General features: G+C 44.5%; 1 protein-coding gene across 1 annotated transcript in view; it reads left to right on the top strand.

The window, feature by feature from the left end:
* The window catches only part of ITGB5 (integrin subunit beta 5), a 77,576-nt gene that overhangs the window by 14,703 nt on the left and 47,277 nt on the right, over positions 1-15,596 (top strand). Inside the window, exon 3 of the mRNA XM_083489318.1 lies at positions 10,662-10,866. Coding sequence (XP_083345444.1) covers positions 10,662-10,866 — 205 coding nt within the window. The remainder of the gene's footprint in view (positions 1-10,661; positions 10,867-15,596) is intronic.

Below are 15,596 nucleotides of genomic sequence, written 5' to 3'. Positions count from 1 at the left end.
CCAACCCGGGTTTGAGGCTGGCGGTGGGGAAAGCAGCGCTTCCCCCATCGCCAGCCCCAGAGGATGGGGGGCAGCGGGAAGGCGCGCGACGCCTTGCCGCTGCTCTCCAACCCGGGTTTGAGGCTGGCGGTGGGGAAAGCAGCGCTTCCCCCATCGCCAGCCCCAGAGGATGGGGGGCAGCAGGAAGGCGCGCGACGCCTTGCCGCTGCTCTCCAACCCGGGTTTGAGGCTGGCGGTGGGGAAAGCAGCGCTTCCCCCATCGCCAGCCCCAGAGGATGGGGGGCAGCAGGAAGGTGCGCGACGCCTTGCCGCTGCTCTCCAACCCGGGTTTGAGGCTGGCGGTGGGGAAAGCAGCGCTTCCCGCATCGCCAGCCCCAGAGGATGGGGGGCAGCGGGAAGGCGCGCGGCGCCTTGCCGCTACTCTCCAACCCTCCTTTGGGCTTTTGCGGGAGATGGGGAAATTCCCCCACCTCCCGCAAAAGCAGGCAAAAGCCGCGCGCTCTTTAAAGGGGCTCCCCGGCTTTTCTAGGAGGTGGGGGAATTCCCCACCTCCTAGAAAAGCCTGCAGGAGCCGTGCACCCTTTAAAGAGCAAGCGGCTCTTGGGGGCTTTTCCCCAAGGAGGGAGAAGGGACTGACTGGCCGAATCAGTCCCTTCTCTCTCCTAGTCGAAAAGCCCGCAGGAGTCAAGTGGGGCTCCTGTGGGCTTTTGCGGGAGGTGGGGGAATTCCGCCACCTCCCTGCAAAAGCAGGGAGAAGGTCTTGGAGTAGCGCACAGGCTGCGTGCAGCCTGTCCGCTGCTCCCAGAGCTGCGGGGGGGAAATCATATTTTTTTCCTTGATTTCCCCCCCTGAAAACTAGGTGCGTCCTATGGGCCGGTGCGTCTTATAGGGCGAAAAATACGGTACCTATATAATAACACTTAATTGACCATTTGAGGCAATGGTGCCAGGAAGTTGTATTTTTTTCTCCCCCCCCCCCCTTGCAATAAAAATGGCATCAGTAGTATGCAGTCCAAGCAAAAAGAAATGGTTGATAACTAACATTAGTCATAATAGACCCACTGAGATCAATGGGCTTAAGTCTATTGATTTTAATGGGCCAACTCTTTTAAGATTAGTTAATATTAATATTGCAATTACCGTATTTTTCTCTCCATAGGGCGCACCGGACCATAGGGCGCACCTAGTTTTTAGGGGGGGAAATAAAGGAAAAAAAATTATTCCCCCCCCCCCCCAGGTCCACAAGCGGCGGCAAGATTGCGCGCAACCTCGCCGCCGCTCCCAGAGCTTGCAGGGCTAGAGACAGGGGAAGCCCGAGCTTCCCCCGACCCCAGAACAGGCAGCTATCCGCAAGCCTTCCGAGTGCAGCGGGAACTTCCGAGCGCAGCGGGAAGGCTTGCGGATGGCTGCCTGAAGCCCGGCGAGCGCAGCGGGAATTGGCGCAGCACTCGCTGGGCTTCAGGCTGCAGGTTGCTGTCCGCAAGCCTTCGGAGCGCTCCAAAGGCTTGTGGACAGCTTCCTGAAGCCTGGAGAGCGAGAGGGGTCGGTGCGCACCCGACCCTTCTCGCTCTCCAGGCTTCAGTGAAAGCCTGCATTCGCTCTATAGGACGCACACACATTTCCCCTTCATTTTTGGAGGGGAAAAAGTGTGTCATATAGAGTGAAAAATACGGTAATATTAAGTTGCAGTGTAATACATGCTTAAGTGCAATTGTTTTATTTATAATATCCTCTCATGAATTAGAATGATAATGCTTATCATGTTTTATCCTTTATATAAAAAAGAAAAATTCTAAAGAATAGAGCTTTTGCATAATTATGGCATAAACATCCTCCTTTTGTGGCGACTCTTCTGTAACACTAGGGCTGCTGAACCCGATGCGACTTAAATGCACATGATTAATGTGGGCCTGGGCCTGCAGTCGCTGTGATCTGAAGTGGAATCCTGGTAGCTATTGAAGTCACTTTGGTGTAACGGACTTCCCTGCCCACTTAAAATGTGCCTTGGGTTGTGGGTATCATGCTGTATATGCAACCTGACTTTATACATTTGGATAATGGCCTGATGTTTTCATTGCAATGTCTTATATGCTGTCTGTCAGGGAACTGCCATCAGCTCAGAGGCGAGAGGTGGAAGGGCAGTTGGGTTACAGGGAGCCTCCAAAGATTGTGAGAAGCAGCACTTCCTCCGTGGAGGAGGGAAGCCACGCCTCCAGTGGGGAAGGGATGCAGGGCTCGGAGGATGCAAGGGAGAGGCACAGCACTGGGCCTGAGCCAAGCGGGGGGGAGGCAGGTCCCCCTTTGCCCACGCCTTCTCTGTGCAGTCGGTTTACGCACAGAGAGGAGAGGCGTAGGATGGGGGTCAAAAGACTACTCTGCTGGGGAAAGTTTAAGGACCGCCCACTCCCAGATTCTGCTAGTGACTGAGCAAGACATGGAATTGAGACGTTCTGCACTGTGAATGTTTTTGCACCGATAATAAAGCTTTGAAAAGACCAGTGGGGGTCTTGCCTGTTTGCTCTCGAGCAACCACGCCGACCTACACAACACTCCCTCAAAAGTTACTTCTGTTGCCACATTTGGACAGTGTGCATTCAGTCAGGGCCACTGCTGTTTCCACTGTTTGGGTCCATCTGTATTCTCTTAGTGGGGTTTTGGTGCTTCAGGGAGACCACCACCCGCAGTTTCTCCATCCTATTTCCACCTGTAGGGCCTCTTCTTATTCTGTTCTCCCTACAGAAGTTCCACTACAGCAGGGGTCGGCAACCTGCGGCCCATGGGCCACAAGCGGCCCACAGGGGTTGTTTAAATGGCCCATGAGCCCCCCCAAACTGAGCCGTCCACTCGGCGAGTCCCCATGCGCTGCACTAAACCGGCACAGCACGGAGCGGGGACTCGCTTCTGCGGTGCCAGAAATCGCGTCTGTGCAGACGCGATCCGGCCCACGGAGCGATCTCTGCGGGAGTAAACTGGCCCAGGCGAGGTAAACCGTGCCGCCCCTGCACTACAGTGATGATCGAGCTTCAGGGCAATAGAAATGGAAATACTGGGGCATGCCGGAATGGGGGAATTGGCTCTTGTATATATTTAGGCTCACTTCCTTGGAGACCTGCCGAGGCTAATGTTGCGGCACTCTCTGGAGCAGATTTTGGGGGGCATGGGGAGAAGAGAGGAAACATCAGTCCTGTTGCACCAGTAGAAATACTTTCCAGGATGCAACCTGTAAGACGCAAGTTTCAATTTAAGCACAGTAATAGGATAACACTTAAGTTGGTCATCTGAGGTCAGAAGTGGCAGAGTACTGTTGCCTGTAGGGATGGGAAACAACCACTCTTGTTACATTTATACATCCAGCCAGGAGGAGAATGGTGTTTAGTTCTTCATATGCTCAGCCTCTTGTACAAAGAGTACATACGCATAGGGGAAGGGTTACTCTCCACCCCCCCCCAATGCCTCAGAGACATCTTGTATGCATCTGTAAGAAGTGTGTTTCTGCCAAGTGTATAAGTGGTGGTGACATCAGAAAGAAAAAATATTGCTTGCGAAGCCGTGGTGTTGGGCTAGAATTGTTTTATTTTCTTGGCACCAAAGGGCTATTTTTTGAGTGGCTCTGCCAACAGAAATGTTTATCCGGGAGTTGTTGTGACCGCTAGTTATAGGTCAGCCTTCAGCAGTAGCTGCTGATGCTGCGTTATCAAATCAATTATTTGGTTTAGATTCGCCCCCCCCCCCGCCCGATTTGACTGGAGAGCAAAGAAGTGAAAAGGGGCTGTTTGTAGACAATAATTCCTGAAGGCCACAATAGCTCTTAGTTTAAATTACCTCCCTTTAATTGTGCCACTGCCCATAAGGAAATGTTTTCAATGTTTAGTGAAAAAAGTTGACATTGATATTCTAACAGTACAGAGTTGTAGCAGACCTTGTTTCTTTGTTTTTTTAGTAGTGTCCTTGTTTCTTCCCCACTTTGTACAAAAGTTCCAACTTTGCGTGGGGGGGGGACCCTAGCCAGGAAAATTTATATTTAGAGTCATGAAAACCTTGTTAGCCAAGGAAAAAGTTTAGGGTTTCCTGGGCCGGAGTAAACTAATTTGGAGCCCTAGTGGGCAGCACAAGGGCTCCTGTTAGTGCAATTGAGCTCCCTGCCCCAAATCCTCCCCATACACCTCCCCAAATCTCCTCTGTGTGGCCGGGAGAGCAGCATGCTTTTTTTGGGCGGGGGGAAGAGGGGAGATAGTTCCACGGTGCAAGCTAAAATGCTTGCACTTACTGAATGATAGTACTGTATTGAATTCCAGTCCTTGGTTCCAGGTTTATGGGGCTCCAGGATTACTAAGGGTTGCAGCCAAAGCTACCAGTCTGTTATCAGAAGGGCCTTTGCAGTAATGGAGATCAATTTCTGAAAGTTGTGCAAGAGAAGGATCCAGTGCAACAGGCCTGCTGGCGGAACCATTTCACAAGAACTCACTAGTGCATACACATTTGTCTGCTTGTGGAACCTCTCGGGCAAGAGGATCTGTTTGAGAAAGGCAGCCCGCTGTTTGAGAAAGGCAGCAAATTCGAGTTCCAACTCTTTAACTTCACTGAATGCAACCCTTAAGCAGCAGCCTTGGAATACACTTATTCTGGGAGGAACCTCAATGAAAACAATGGAACCAGTGTGGTGTGTTGGTTAGAATGTCATACTAAGGGCTCACCCAGACTTATCCTGTGCCTGGAAAGCATGGATTTGAGTGGTTTTCTGCATGCCCTATGCTTTGTAGGAACAGATCTGTGCCGTTTTGCCCTTGTCCTACTGATCTCCACCAAAACTCCCACACTTTAGCGATAAATTGGAGCAGACGTCAATCCAGAGAAAACCCGATTGACGTTTTCTCTGATTCAGAGGTAGAGTTTGGGTTTTCCCTGGGGGAAAGTGGTGGGGCAAGTATGGGTAAGCCTTAAGACCTGGAAGACGAGGGTTCGAGTCCCCACTCAGTCATTAAGCTCACTGGGTGACCTTGGGTCAGTCACTTCCTCAGTTTGCAGTGAGGACAAAATGGAGAAGGGGAAAAAGCATGTGCCCCACTGAGCTCCTTGGAGGAATGGTGTGGTATAAATCCAATTTTTAAAAATGCGCGCATTTCTGAATATAGGATTGCACCATCAGTACAAATATTACATTGTAGTCCGCAGGCAGAATTCTATTTTCAGATTTACTTTCCCTGTCCTGAGAAGTGTGGAAAATCTGTCTGCCTAATGGAATGTTAACAAATTCAGTTTTGTGCTGCTATTCAATGAGCATCCTAAATTGCATGTTTGGAAGTGGCAGAATCTCAGCGGGATACTCAAATTCACCCTGACCCCCCCCCCCAATTCCAGTGGCAAGTCTAACAGGGCCTCTTTTTTCTGAGGAATTTCCAAAGCTAGGTTTTTAAGACTTGCGGTTCTCCACAGATCACTGTGCCCTTTAATCTGTTTTTCAGGAATAATGACATTTTGATTTTGCAGGAGAAAATAACAGTGATTAGCCCTGAGTTTGGTGCAATATATCTTAGATCAGGCTTCCCCAACCTAGTGTTGTCCAGATGTTTTGGGTGACAACTGCCATTCGCCCCAACAGCATAACTGATTGGAGTCCAGCACTTTCTGGAGGTGCCAAGTTGGGTACACCTGGCCTGGACCTTGCTGAATGACTAAACCCCTGGACCTTTTTACTTACCCCACAGTAGTTTCAATTGACACTTTGATATTAGTTTTGTTCTAATCAAACACCTGCAGATTTAAGCAACATGTAAATGGATAACAAAAGATGGGCTTCCTTAAATTCTTTAAAATGGTGGACCATGGTATTATGAAGCGTGCAATAGATTATACTGGCATGATCTTTCTTTCATAAAGTCAGAGAGCTAGATGGTATCATAATGGAAGCATGTTTCACCTGAAATCCTTGGACAGAATATTTCTGGAGGCATTTTGTTTCTGAGTTGAAAGCTTCCATTAAACTTCTATTTTCAGAAGAAGAAGAAATAGTTGTAGTACTGTATGTGGAAATAACATGCTCCTGGTATGTATATGCCTTGAGGCTGAGGCGTGAAAGAGGCAAGATATTGCAGGAGAAATGGCAAAAATTAAAAGAGGATTGCCGAGTTTTTATTTTTATTATTGGTGTTGCAGAGTAGTGAGCAAAAAGAGAGGGAATGATTAGCATGCTAAGCAGAAAACATCAGAGAACGAGTTTATTTTTTCTAGATAGATAAGATGTAAAGGAATAAGGGGGAAAATGGCAGTATTTTCTTATAACCTACCTTTGCATAAGGTAATGAACTTCTAGCTCATATTATGGGTTAGCTTCAGTGTGCCTTAGCCAAAATTTTCAAAGCCTCTAATGTCTTCCTCTTTGAAAAAAAAAAAGGAGGGCGTGGTTTGTCTATATTTCTGGTTCTGCAATTTTTTAAAAATGCTTGTACTTTATTGTGGTCTGTAGAATGTAATCTGTACTCAAAGATTTGTCAGATAATGTGTATTTTGTAATTGGTGCCAAAAACATGTGGAGTTTTACAGCTGGGGGAGTATTACAAATGCAGGAGAGAGATAACTGACTGGGGATGTCTGTTTTGTTTTTGTTTTACAAAAACCCTTTACTGTACTGTTGGACAAGGTGGGCAAATCTGTCAATTTCAGTTTCTCATTAAAGAAAACAACTCTTAAGTTCAGTTCTCCACATTTCCTCGTTAGTTTGCTTTTTTTAAAAGAAGACTCCTTGTATAAATTCATCGGCTCTTCAGTACAAAATTGTATTCATAACATATTTTTGCAAATCAAACCTGCCTTGTGTGATGCGTTTTTAAGTTATTTTCATCAGTACAGTGGTGCCCTGCAAGACGAATGCCTCGCAAGACGAAAAACCCGCTAGACGAAAGGGTTTTCCGTTTTTCGATGCGCTTCGCAAGACGAATTTCCCTATGGGCTTGCTTCGCAAAACGAAAAAGTCTTGCAAGTCTTGCGATTTTTTTTTGCTTCCCCCCCTTTTTCTAAGCCGCTAAGCCTTTAATAGCCGCTAAACCGCTAATCCGCTAATAGGGTTGCTTCGCAAGACGAAAAAACCACTAGACGAAGAGACTCGCGGAACGGATTAATTTCGTCTTGCGAGGCACCACTGTACATTTATATATATTTTTGGCACAAAACACAAACTGAATCAAAAATCGAATTTCTCCCCTATCTTTAGCTGTTACTAACAATTTTATACAGCATTTACATGATATCCATACTCACTTTGAGCCTCAAAACGAGATGGAAGAAAAAAACACGTTTGTTTAAAAAATATGCCTGGGTAGCTCTTAGTGCAAAGGAAAAATATAGAAGAACAAAGCACAGATTACTGAAATAGTTCATGCAGAATAATCTTTCAGAGTGTACCAGGCCGGAAGCATGCAGGAGGTTGTTTTTTTAAGAAAAACAAAAGAGTAGATACATGAGAGGGCTGAAATGTACTGTACAGAGGTGAATTTTATTTTAGTGCCTCTGCAAGCTCCTCTGTTTCTCTTTTTGCATTTGCTAGTCAAGAAATAGGGCTCATCCCATCTTCATTTAGTTCAAAACGTTTATATGCTCATCCCACCTTCATTTAGTTCAAAACGTTTATATGCTGCCTATCCAAATAAAAAGTCCACCATGGAGGCTTGCATATTAAATAAAAGAGTACATGCCCACCTGTTGAAGTGTCATTGGCAAGGGGTGGGGGAAGATAACAATCTGGGCAGCTGAGCTAAAATGGTCCCACACCCCTGGAGTAAGGTGTTCCAAAGGCATGGGGCCACCATAGAACAAGCCCTCTTGTGCCTGCCAATCTCATTGGTTAGTTGGCGGGCAAACAAAGAGGACCTGTGATGTAGGGCATGCAAGACAACATGGGTGCAGACAGTCCTTCAGATATCTTGGACCTATTTCTTTCAGGCTTTAAAGCTTAAAGCCAGCACCTTAAATTAGGTCCAGAAATGCAACCATGTACCCACCTGTCCAGTACTCTCTAGTGTTTTGGATTTTATACCAGCTGAGGCTTCCAAACAGTCTTTAAAGGCAGCCCCATGTAAAGCGTGTTACAGTAGTCAAGCCAGTACATGACCAGGACACAGATTACTGTGGCTAGGCCAGATCTCTTCATATAGGGTATACTAGCCAAAACTGGTGAAGCAAACTCCTGGCTATTGGTATCTGACTGGGGAAGCAGACAAAAATGCTTACCTGCCATCCCATAGATGCATGAGATATAGGCATGCATTCCTTACAAGTTTAATGCTTTTAATGGATTTGTATGCTTTGGCCAGAAGCCCTGCATGCAGCTCATCCTGTGTTGACAAAGAACATTTCCACATGTCGGAAGCAACTAAGAGATTATTGGCAGTGCAGTCCTCTATATTAGCTTTCTCCAACCTGGTACCCTCCAGAGGTTTTGTACCAGTCACAACCACTATGGCTGTGCTGACTGGGAACGATGGGGATTGTAGTCCAAAAACATCTGGAAGGTGCTTGATGGGCAATGCCTCTATACTTGTTTCTTTATAAGTCTCAGAAGTTAGTCTTCCTGTTTAAATTTGTACTTGATTACTCTTCAGCCATAAGGGTCCTTTTCTACCCCACCCCACTCTGAATTTAGGGTGGAATGGGCGAAGTATAATTGCCCCCTAGGTGCATCCCATCATGTTATCTGGTCAAATGGACTCTTAAGGTTGTTTTGTGTATCGCTAGAGATGTTGGACAGAATAAACGAGCAACAATAGAGCGGTTCGACCCAGATGCAGGTTTATTGCCTGGTAAGAACTGGGCCTCTGGTCTTTGCTGAGCATGACCTGGTTTCCGGCTTGACCTTTCTTCTAACTAGTCCTTTAAAAAATCTCTGCCAAGAATTGTGCAATTGCATACTAGTGATTGTGCTTGCTTGCAAATTTACTTATTCTGTTTTTTATGACACAGGCTTAGCTAGTGATTTGTGCATAGAAAGTTCAAATGAGGAAGCTTTTTTAAAAAAATCGTTGCGAAGTAGATAATGGGTATGTGTAGCAATAAGAAAGCCACAACTAGGTCAATATATACTTTGCCCATTTTGCAGTTTCAAGTCAAACTCCTTGTATTTGTAACTTGATATTTTGGAGGGATTTTTTTCCTCTTTCCTCAAATTGGTGAAGAGTTTTCAACATCAAATATGCATGTGTGTGCCCACAAAAATGGTTTACGTGCTTTTGTTTTTTATTTTTGAGGGTTTTTTTATTATAAGACTAGAATATCACTGTTTGGAATGAGGCAAGATTTACATTTCACATACCAAATATAACTTCTGGCCAAAGATCTCTTATTTCATTTTGACAGGAACTTGGATTCTTATGAAAGCTCCTGAATAGCTAGATGGGCTGTTTAAGTAAACTCTAATATTTTTTAAATGTTTCGAAAAATGTTAAAAGAGCAGCACTTCTGGGGTTAAAGCCCATTGGGGAGGGGGGAACCTTTGTGAGCCAGAATCTCAGCACATTCTATGGCCTTCGTACTAAGCCTTAATATATCAGCTCCTTGTTTGTAATACGAGATAATGATGGTCTGCTTTACTGGATTACAAAGATACCGGCTGTGAAAAGCTTTGAGTACCTAAAGAAAGCACTATATAACGACTATTATGACTGCTATTAAACATGCAAAGGCAAAGAAACTGGTAGAAATTTGACAAGTAGTAGCCTGCAATTGGAGTCAATACAGGAAGATATCTTACAAGTGAGCCAGACTACTGGTCCATCTAGCCTGGTATTATCTACTTGACAAAGGTTCTCCAAGGGCTTTCCCCAGCCCTGATTCCTGAGATCCCTTTAAATGATTAGTGTTCCTTAGTCCAATGGATATTCCTCTGCCAACACCAACATTCCTTTGGGAACAACAAGTTTGATTCGTCCTTAGTGGGGAAAGGTTTGGGTCTGAAGCAAGAGAGTAACCATCTGTTTGTCATTCAGCTGCTCTGATCTCTTTCCATAATTGCAGAAATCTAAATCGTGGTGGTTTGTAGATTAAAAAATGACTCACTGATTTTCCTGCCTACCTCGGCTTGCATTGTTTCTAATGCTTTAGTTCTTTAGAATTGCTACCTTTCCATCATCGTGGCGTCTCTGTAGAAACACACATGTGTATGTTCAAATCTGAAGAAACCCTGCCTTTCCCTGAGGCAATGGTATTTAGGTGATACTGTAAGCATTTAAAAAGGGTTTGCCTGTAAGAACACCCCCCCCCCCATTTTGTTTAACATTTACCTTGATGAGTTCTGGGGAACTTAGATGTTTGCTCACTATTCATAACAATTGGTCTGGCCAAATAAGAATATTTCCCTGCTATGGATTTTGGACTTGTAGGTCTTCATTAGACTTGAACCATGGCAAACTGGAATCAGATTCCCGGTGGCTGATGAATGTTACTGGCTGACCTTGAACCAGTCAAATTCTCTCAGCCCAACCTAACTCGTGGGTTGATTGTAAGTTAAAATGGAATAACCCCAAAAGTTGTTTTTATGAGCTTTCTGTGGGATTTATAGGATGAAAATTCCAATAATAAAAATGTCTTCCCAGCTAGCTCTCTGTTGAATCATTACAATCCTTTGGGCAAACTGATTTTCTCACGCTGCATGCTTCAATTTTGTTTCCTCGCAGGAATTTGGCAGCAAAAAATCCATCACTTCGAGGTGTGACTTCACCGAAAATCTAATAGCCAATGGTTGTGCGGGGCACTTTGAGAGTACAAAAAGCAGCATTAAAATAGTGAAGAACCTTCCTTTGAGCAGCAAGGGCTCTAGTGTGGCCAGTTCGGATGTTATCCAGATAATGCCACAAAAGATCTCACTAAATCTGCGGCCTGGTAAGTTAGCACCAAATGTCTGTAAGCTGTATCGTTAATGTGCAAGCAACCTGGACACTATGGCAGGGAGCCAGTGTGGTGCCTTCCAGCTCCCATCAGCCCCAGCCAGCATGACTTATGTTTAAGGATAATGGGCACTGCAGTTCAACAAAAGTTGGAGGACACAATGTTGGCTTCCTCTGCTCTGTGGGTTGGCTCACATGCAATACTAAACCATGGTTTGGAGAGATGGGAGTAAGTCCTATACCTGTTCCCGTTCCCCTGCTTTCTACTCATACAATCCAGTTTTTTAGTTAGTTGCTGGGTTTATTTATTGTTTTTTGTTTATATATATTTACAGCATTTCTGCACCACCATATAATAACATACCAAGGGCTGCAACAAACCATAGTTTACCATTGCCTCGCGACCCTGTAATACATAATTGTAAATAAGGATCAGACTCTGGGTTACAGGCATGCCACAATATTGAGAAGATCTCTAATAGTCAAACCGCCCTTGTTTCCTCCCCTTCCTTTCTTGGAAATGAGCTTTCCCCAGCCCTGATGCACAACTGCAGTCTAAAACAGCTGGAGGGCATGAGGTTGGGGAAGTGTGTTGTTGACTGAGAAACTCGCCCACACTTCTGCTTGTTCCACTACTTTTCCATGGGAAAACCTGCTGCTTACACTGACTCACAACAAATGTCAATTGGTTTTTCTGTGGCTTGACGTTTGTTCTGATTCGGCAGTAAACAACGGGTTTTCCTGGGGAAAAGTGGTGGAACAAACGAAGAGCTGCTTGGACCTGTGCTTTCGAGGCATGGGGCAAATGGAAGTGTGGGCATGCACTGGGTTCTCAGTCATTAAAGTTTTATGAAACTGTGTTCCCATTTCCCCTTGAAATCTACCAGCTACTCGTCTTCAGAAATTATTCCCATTATATTATCTCTTGTCTTAACACGGTTAAGTGACTCACAGTCATCCCACCTTCCCTGTAAAGACAAGATGAGCTTTGACTTCACTGACTCGAGAGATGAACTTTTGATCCAAGAAGCTAGAGTTTACCATATTATTAGCTTTCTGCCAAGATGAAAAGAATAAAATGGAAAAATCAAGAATCTTGTTGTGGAAATAGTTTTGCAGAAAAGAGGCATTCATACAGTTTCAACGTTTGTGCAAAAATATTTAGCCTTTGATATTTGGTTGTTTTGTTTTCTAAAAAGGCCCTTTGTATTGAAGCGAAAGGCCATTATGAAAGACAGATTCACTAAACAATTGTGTACGTGCCTGGAATGTCTGTGTTGTGTTGTAGTCCAGGCAAACTGCAAATAGAGGGAATGTTTTCCCTTTCCATTCCTATCCTCCTCTGATAAGGAAAAGATTTAGGATTTATTTGTTAATAATAAGGAATTTGTGTGTGTGTGTGTTTTTACTAATAATGAGGCTTTTGTATTCCTCTGATGAGAGCCCCAAGTTTATAAGGAATTCATATTCCCCACACACTTAAAACTCATGAATTTTCCCAACATTAAAATTAATCACAGCACAAAACAAGAAAGTCCCATCACCCAAAGTGGAAATGCCTGTTAGTTTCACATAAATAGAGAGGGAACTATTGAAATTTGGTTACTGAGCATTCTAGCTTGCAAAAGCCATCCTGAAAAATGGTTTTAATCTCCTCCTTCCAAAATTGCTCATTAATGGATCTCATGTAACAGCTCTGTAGTGTTCTCATCGTCACTTGACGGAAAGCAAAGTTGACTTGGTTTCATGCTGGTGAAGCTGATAGGATGTTGACTCCCAGCAATGTCTGTTCCCTTTTTCTGGACCGGATAGAGCAGTATTCTCAGTGTAGACCCTACTCTGACTGCCAGTAGCTCCCAGCAGAGATCTTTCCTGCTCTGCTACTTGAAAAAAAAAATAAACTAGAGAATGCTTTTTGAGAAGCTTTCTGTATGCAAAGTCTATTCCGTTTCACTGAGCTTTGGGTGCATACCTTTTAATGGCTATGGTTTCTTGTAAACTGTTCTCCCCAATGCAAATCCATTAATATAGTTGCCGCTGCTAAATGAGACACGGCAACAGATACACAAAACTGTATCCATGGCCCTGCTTCTGTTTTGGACATCAGGTAGGCTGATCTAATCAGTCTATGCATATCCAGAGTGGATGCAGCTAGGAGCTGGTAATATATACAAGCCTAATGCTGTAATGTGAATGTTGATTTTAAAGCTTTCTATTGATTGAAAGTTCACATTTGATTCAGGACAAGTTCACACATTCAGAATCGCCCTCCATGTGACGCATTCCAATTGTCCTGGAGAGAATGCGTTTGCAAAGAGAAAATAGTTGTTGAATGGGAACAAGGCTCCCTTGTTTGCTAGCAGTTGCAGGGTGGAAAAAAGCTTTGCTAGAGCTGAGCCATCTGTCACATCAATCACTTCAGCAACAGTGAATCTTGAGGTTGCAGGTGAAATTCTTACTTTGGCAAGGGGGGAAAAAGAGCAAATCCTCTTTCAGAGCGTAATAAAATGAAATTGCAGGGGCTTTAAAAGCAGTGGTAACAAAATGTGAAAGTGTAGAAAAAATATGTACACAGGAAAAGCACTTTTGTATGTTTGTGTATATAAACTTTGTCCATAGCTTCACGGGGTTATAATGGTCTTTTACTGCAAAGGAAGCCAATGGCATTATATTGTCCTAAGTCAGCCCAGTCTTTCCATGCTCCTGCAGCTTCCCACTCTTAGGGACCTTGCTACTTTGACCTTTTAACCCGTTGAGCCTTTTCTTCCTTGTCCCCCACCTCTCCATCACTGCATTATGCTCTCAAGCCGTTTTCCACCCACCCCACCTCAATTCCTTTGCGTCCTGTTTCCTCCTCCTTTCCCTGAGCTAGAATCTGTCCTATCTCCATCTATTACCAATGATGGCTACGAACATTGTAATACGATCATATATATGTCAATGGAGAAAGGAAGTTGGACTACTGTCAAAAAGAAGTTGTGCTAAGTTACTCTGCTAGCCATGTGGAATTGCCATTTTTTGCGGGACTACTGCTGTTGTTCATGTACATTCACCAGTTTGTTTTAAGTGATTTTAATGTTATATGACCGTATGGTTGTGACCTGCCTTGGGACCTTATGGTGAAGGGCTTCCACTATCAGGCAGTTCTTAAGAGGAAGCTGGATGATGAGCATCTACTGCTGGGTGTCCACAAATCTGTGCATACCTATGGGGCCAAAGTAGATTTAATCTTATTTCGCTAGGTTGTGAAGAGAGGAAGGATTATGTCTGTAAACCCTTGAAGCCATAACTTCCTAGCTGCATACCTGTGTTGTGCAGCTGTTACCAAAACATTATACAAGACGCAACAGGACATAATTGAGTGTTACAAGCAAGGCTTCCGTTTGCAAACAGCCCTTAGTGTAAGTGGTGGAGAAGCATTTATAAAATGAGCAGTTAGTAAATGAGACCGACTCTGTTTTGTTTCTACACCAAGCAAAATATATATTTCAATAAACAGGATTACTTCAGTTGAGTGGCCTAGGAGTTGAGCTACTTTCTACTTCCTTGACAGTCTGGAGGTGAAAATCTTGCTTGGGGTCTGCACTGGGTGGCTGGATCTAACTCACCCAGCTGTGAAAGGGAGCCTGATCTATTGAGCTAGAAATGTCATTTGATGTGACAGAATAGTGCTCCCAGGCAAAGCCTATTAGAACCAACCATTACGAAGCATCTGGATTTCAGTTTTCAAATGCTTATCCTGTCTTTTCAATGGGAGGGGAGGAAAAGGTGGCAGGGGGATGCATGTGTTATAGTAGCCTATTAAAATATGTTGGATTTAACTTCAGTCTTTGTTTGAACGATTTGACGTAGAAACTGATAGTTCAGAGCAGAGCTTGACTCTACATTGATCATATAAGTGCTGATATTCTCCTGTCCCCAACTAGCCCAGTTAACACAGGTGCCCAAACCCTAGGAAAATCTAAGGCACATTGTTGAGCTGGGATACTGCCAGGACCACATGGTCCTGTAATCACCAGTCCACATTCATTCCATTCCACTTAATTAAGAGAGCGAGAGTGGTGTTCATACAGAGCCCCCGGTCGTTTCACAGACTATTGACCTGTACACCACTGCTTTATTCTTCCGCTGCCACCAACCAGGTTTCTTCTGGTGAAATACTGAGTCTCAGTCAGGTTGTAAAGTCAACAAGGAATATTAAAGTTTATTGAAGAACAAACAAGTTTTAAATATATTCAGAACGGTTTCTCAAATGCGTGCCCTTAACTAGATGTGGCACTATCTCACACTGTCACACTCTTCTCTCTTAGTTCTATCCCTGTCTCTCACTCCAGCTGTCACAACCACTATGTTCGTCTTTTACTGTCTCTTTGTGACTCTGACTCCTCTATCTCCCAATGGTAAAACCTCTGGGCTGAGCCTCAAAACCAGGTAGGCTCCGCCTCTGAGCTTTCTCATTGGTCAATCTACATTAACCATTTCCACCCCCCTGTACAAACAAAATCACAAGGAATGGGCAAACGCCACAGAGGGAGAGAGAGAAGGGCCCCTTCCACCAGCTTAATGGAAACCTTCTTCTATTTTGGTTCTTCTCTTCTCAGAACGCTCTCCATCTGCAGCCGTTCTGAGGGAGAGGCAAGGCACCAGGGCCCCCTCCATTGTTCTAGACAGTGGCTGGCACCTTCCTTAGAACTGTCTCATGCACCAGCCGTGGTACATGAATTT

This window comes from Podarcis liolepis (genome assembly GCF_965112155.1).
Source record: "Podarcis liolepis genome assembly, chromosome: 1".
NCBI lineage: Eukaryota > Metazoa > Chordata > Lepidosauria > Squamata > Lacertidae > Podarcis > Podarcis liolepis.
The sequence above is the reverse complement of the archived record's forward strand: the minus strand, read 5'-3'. Positions and strand labels throughout refer to the sequence as shown.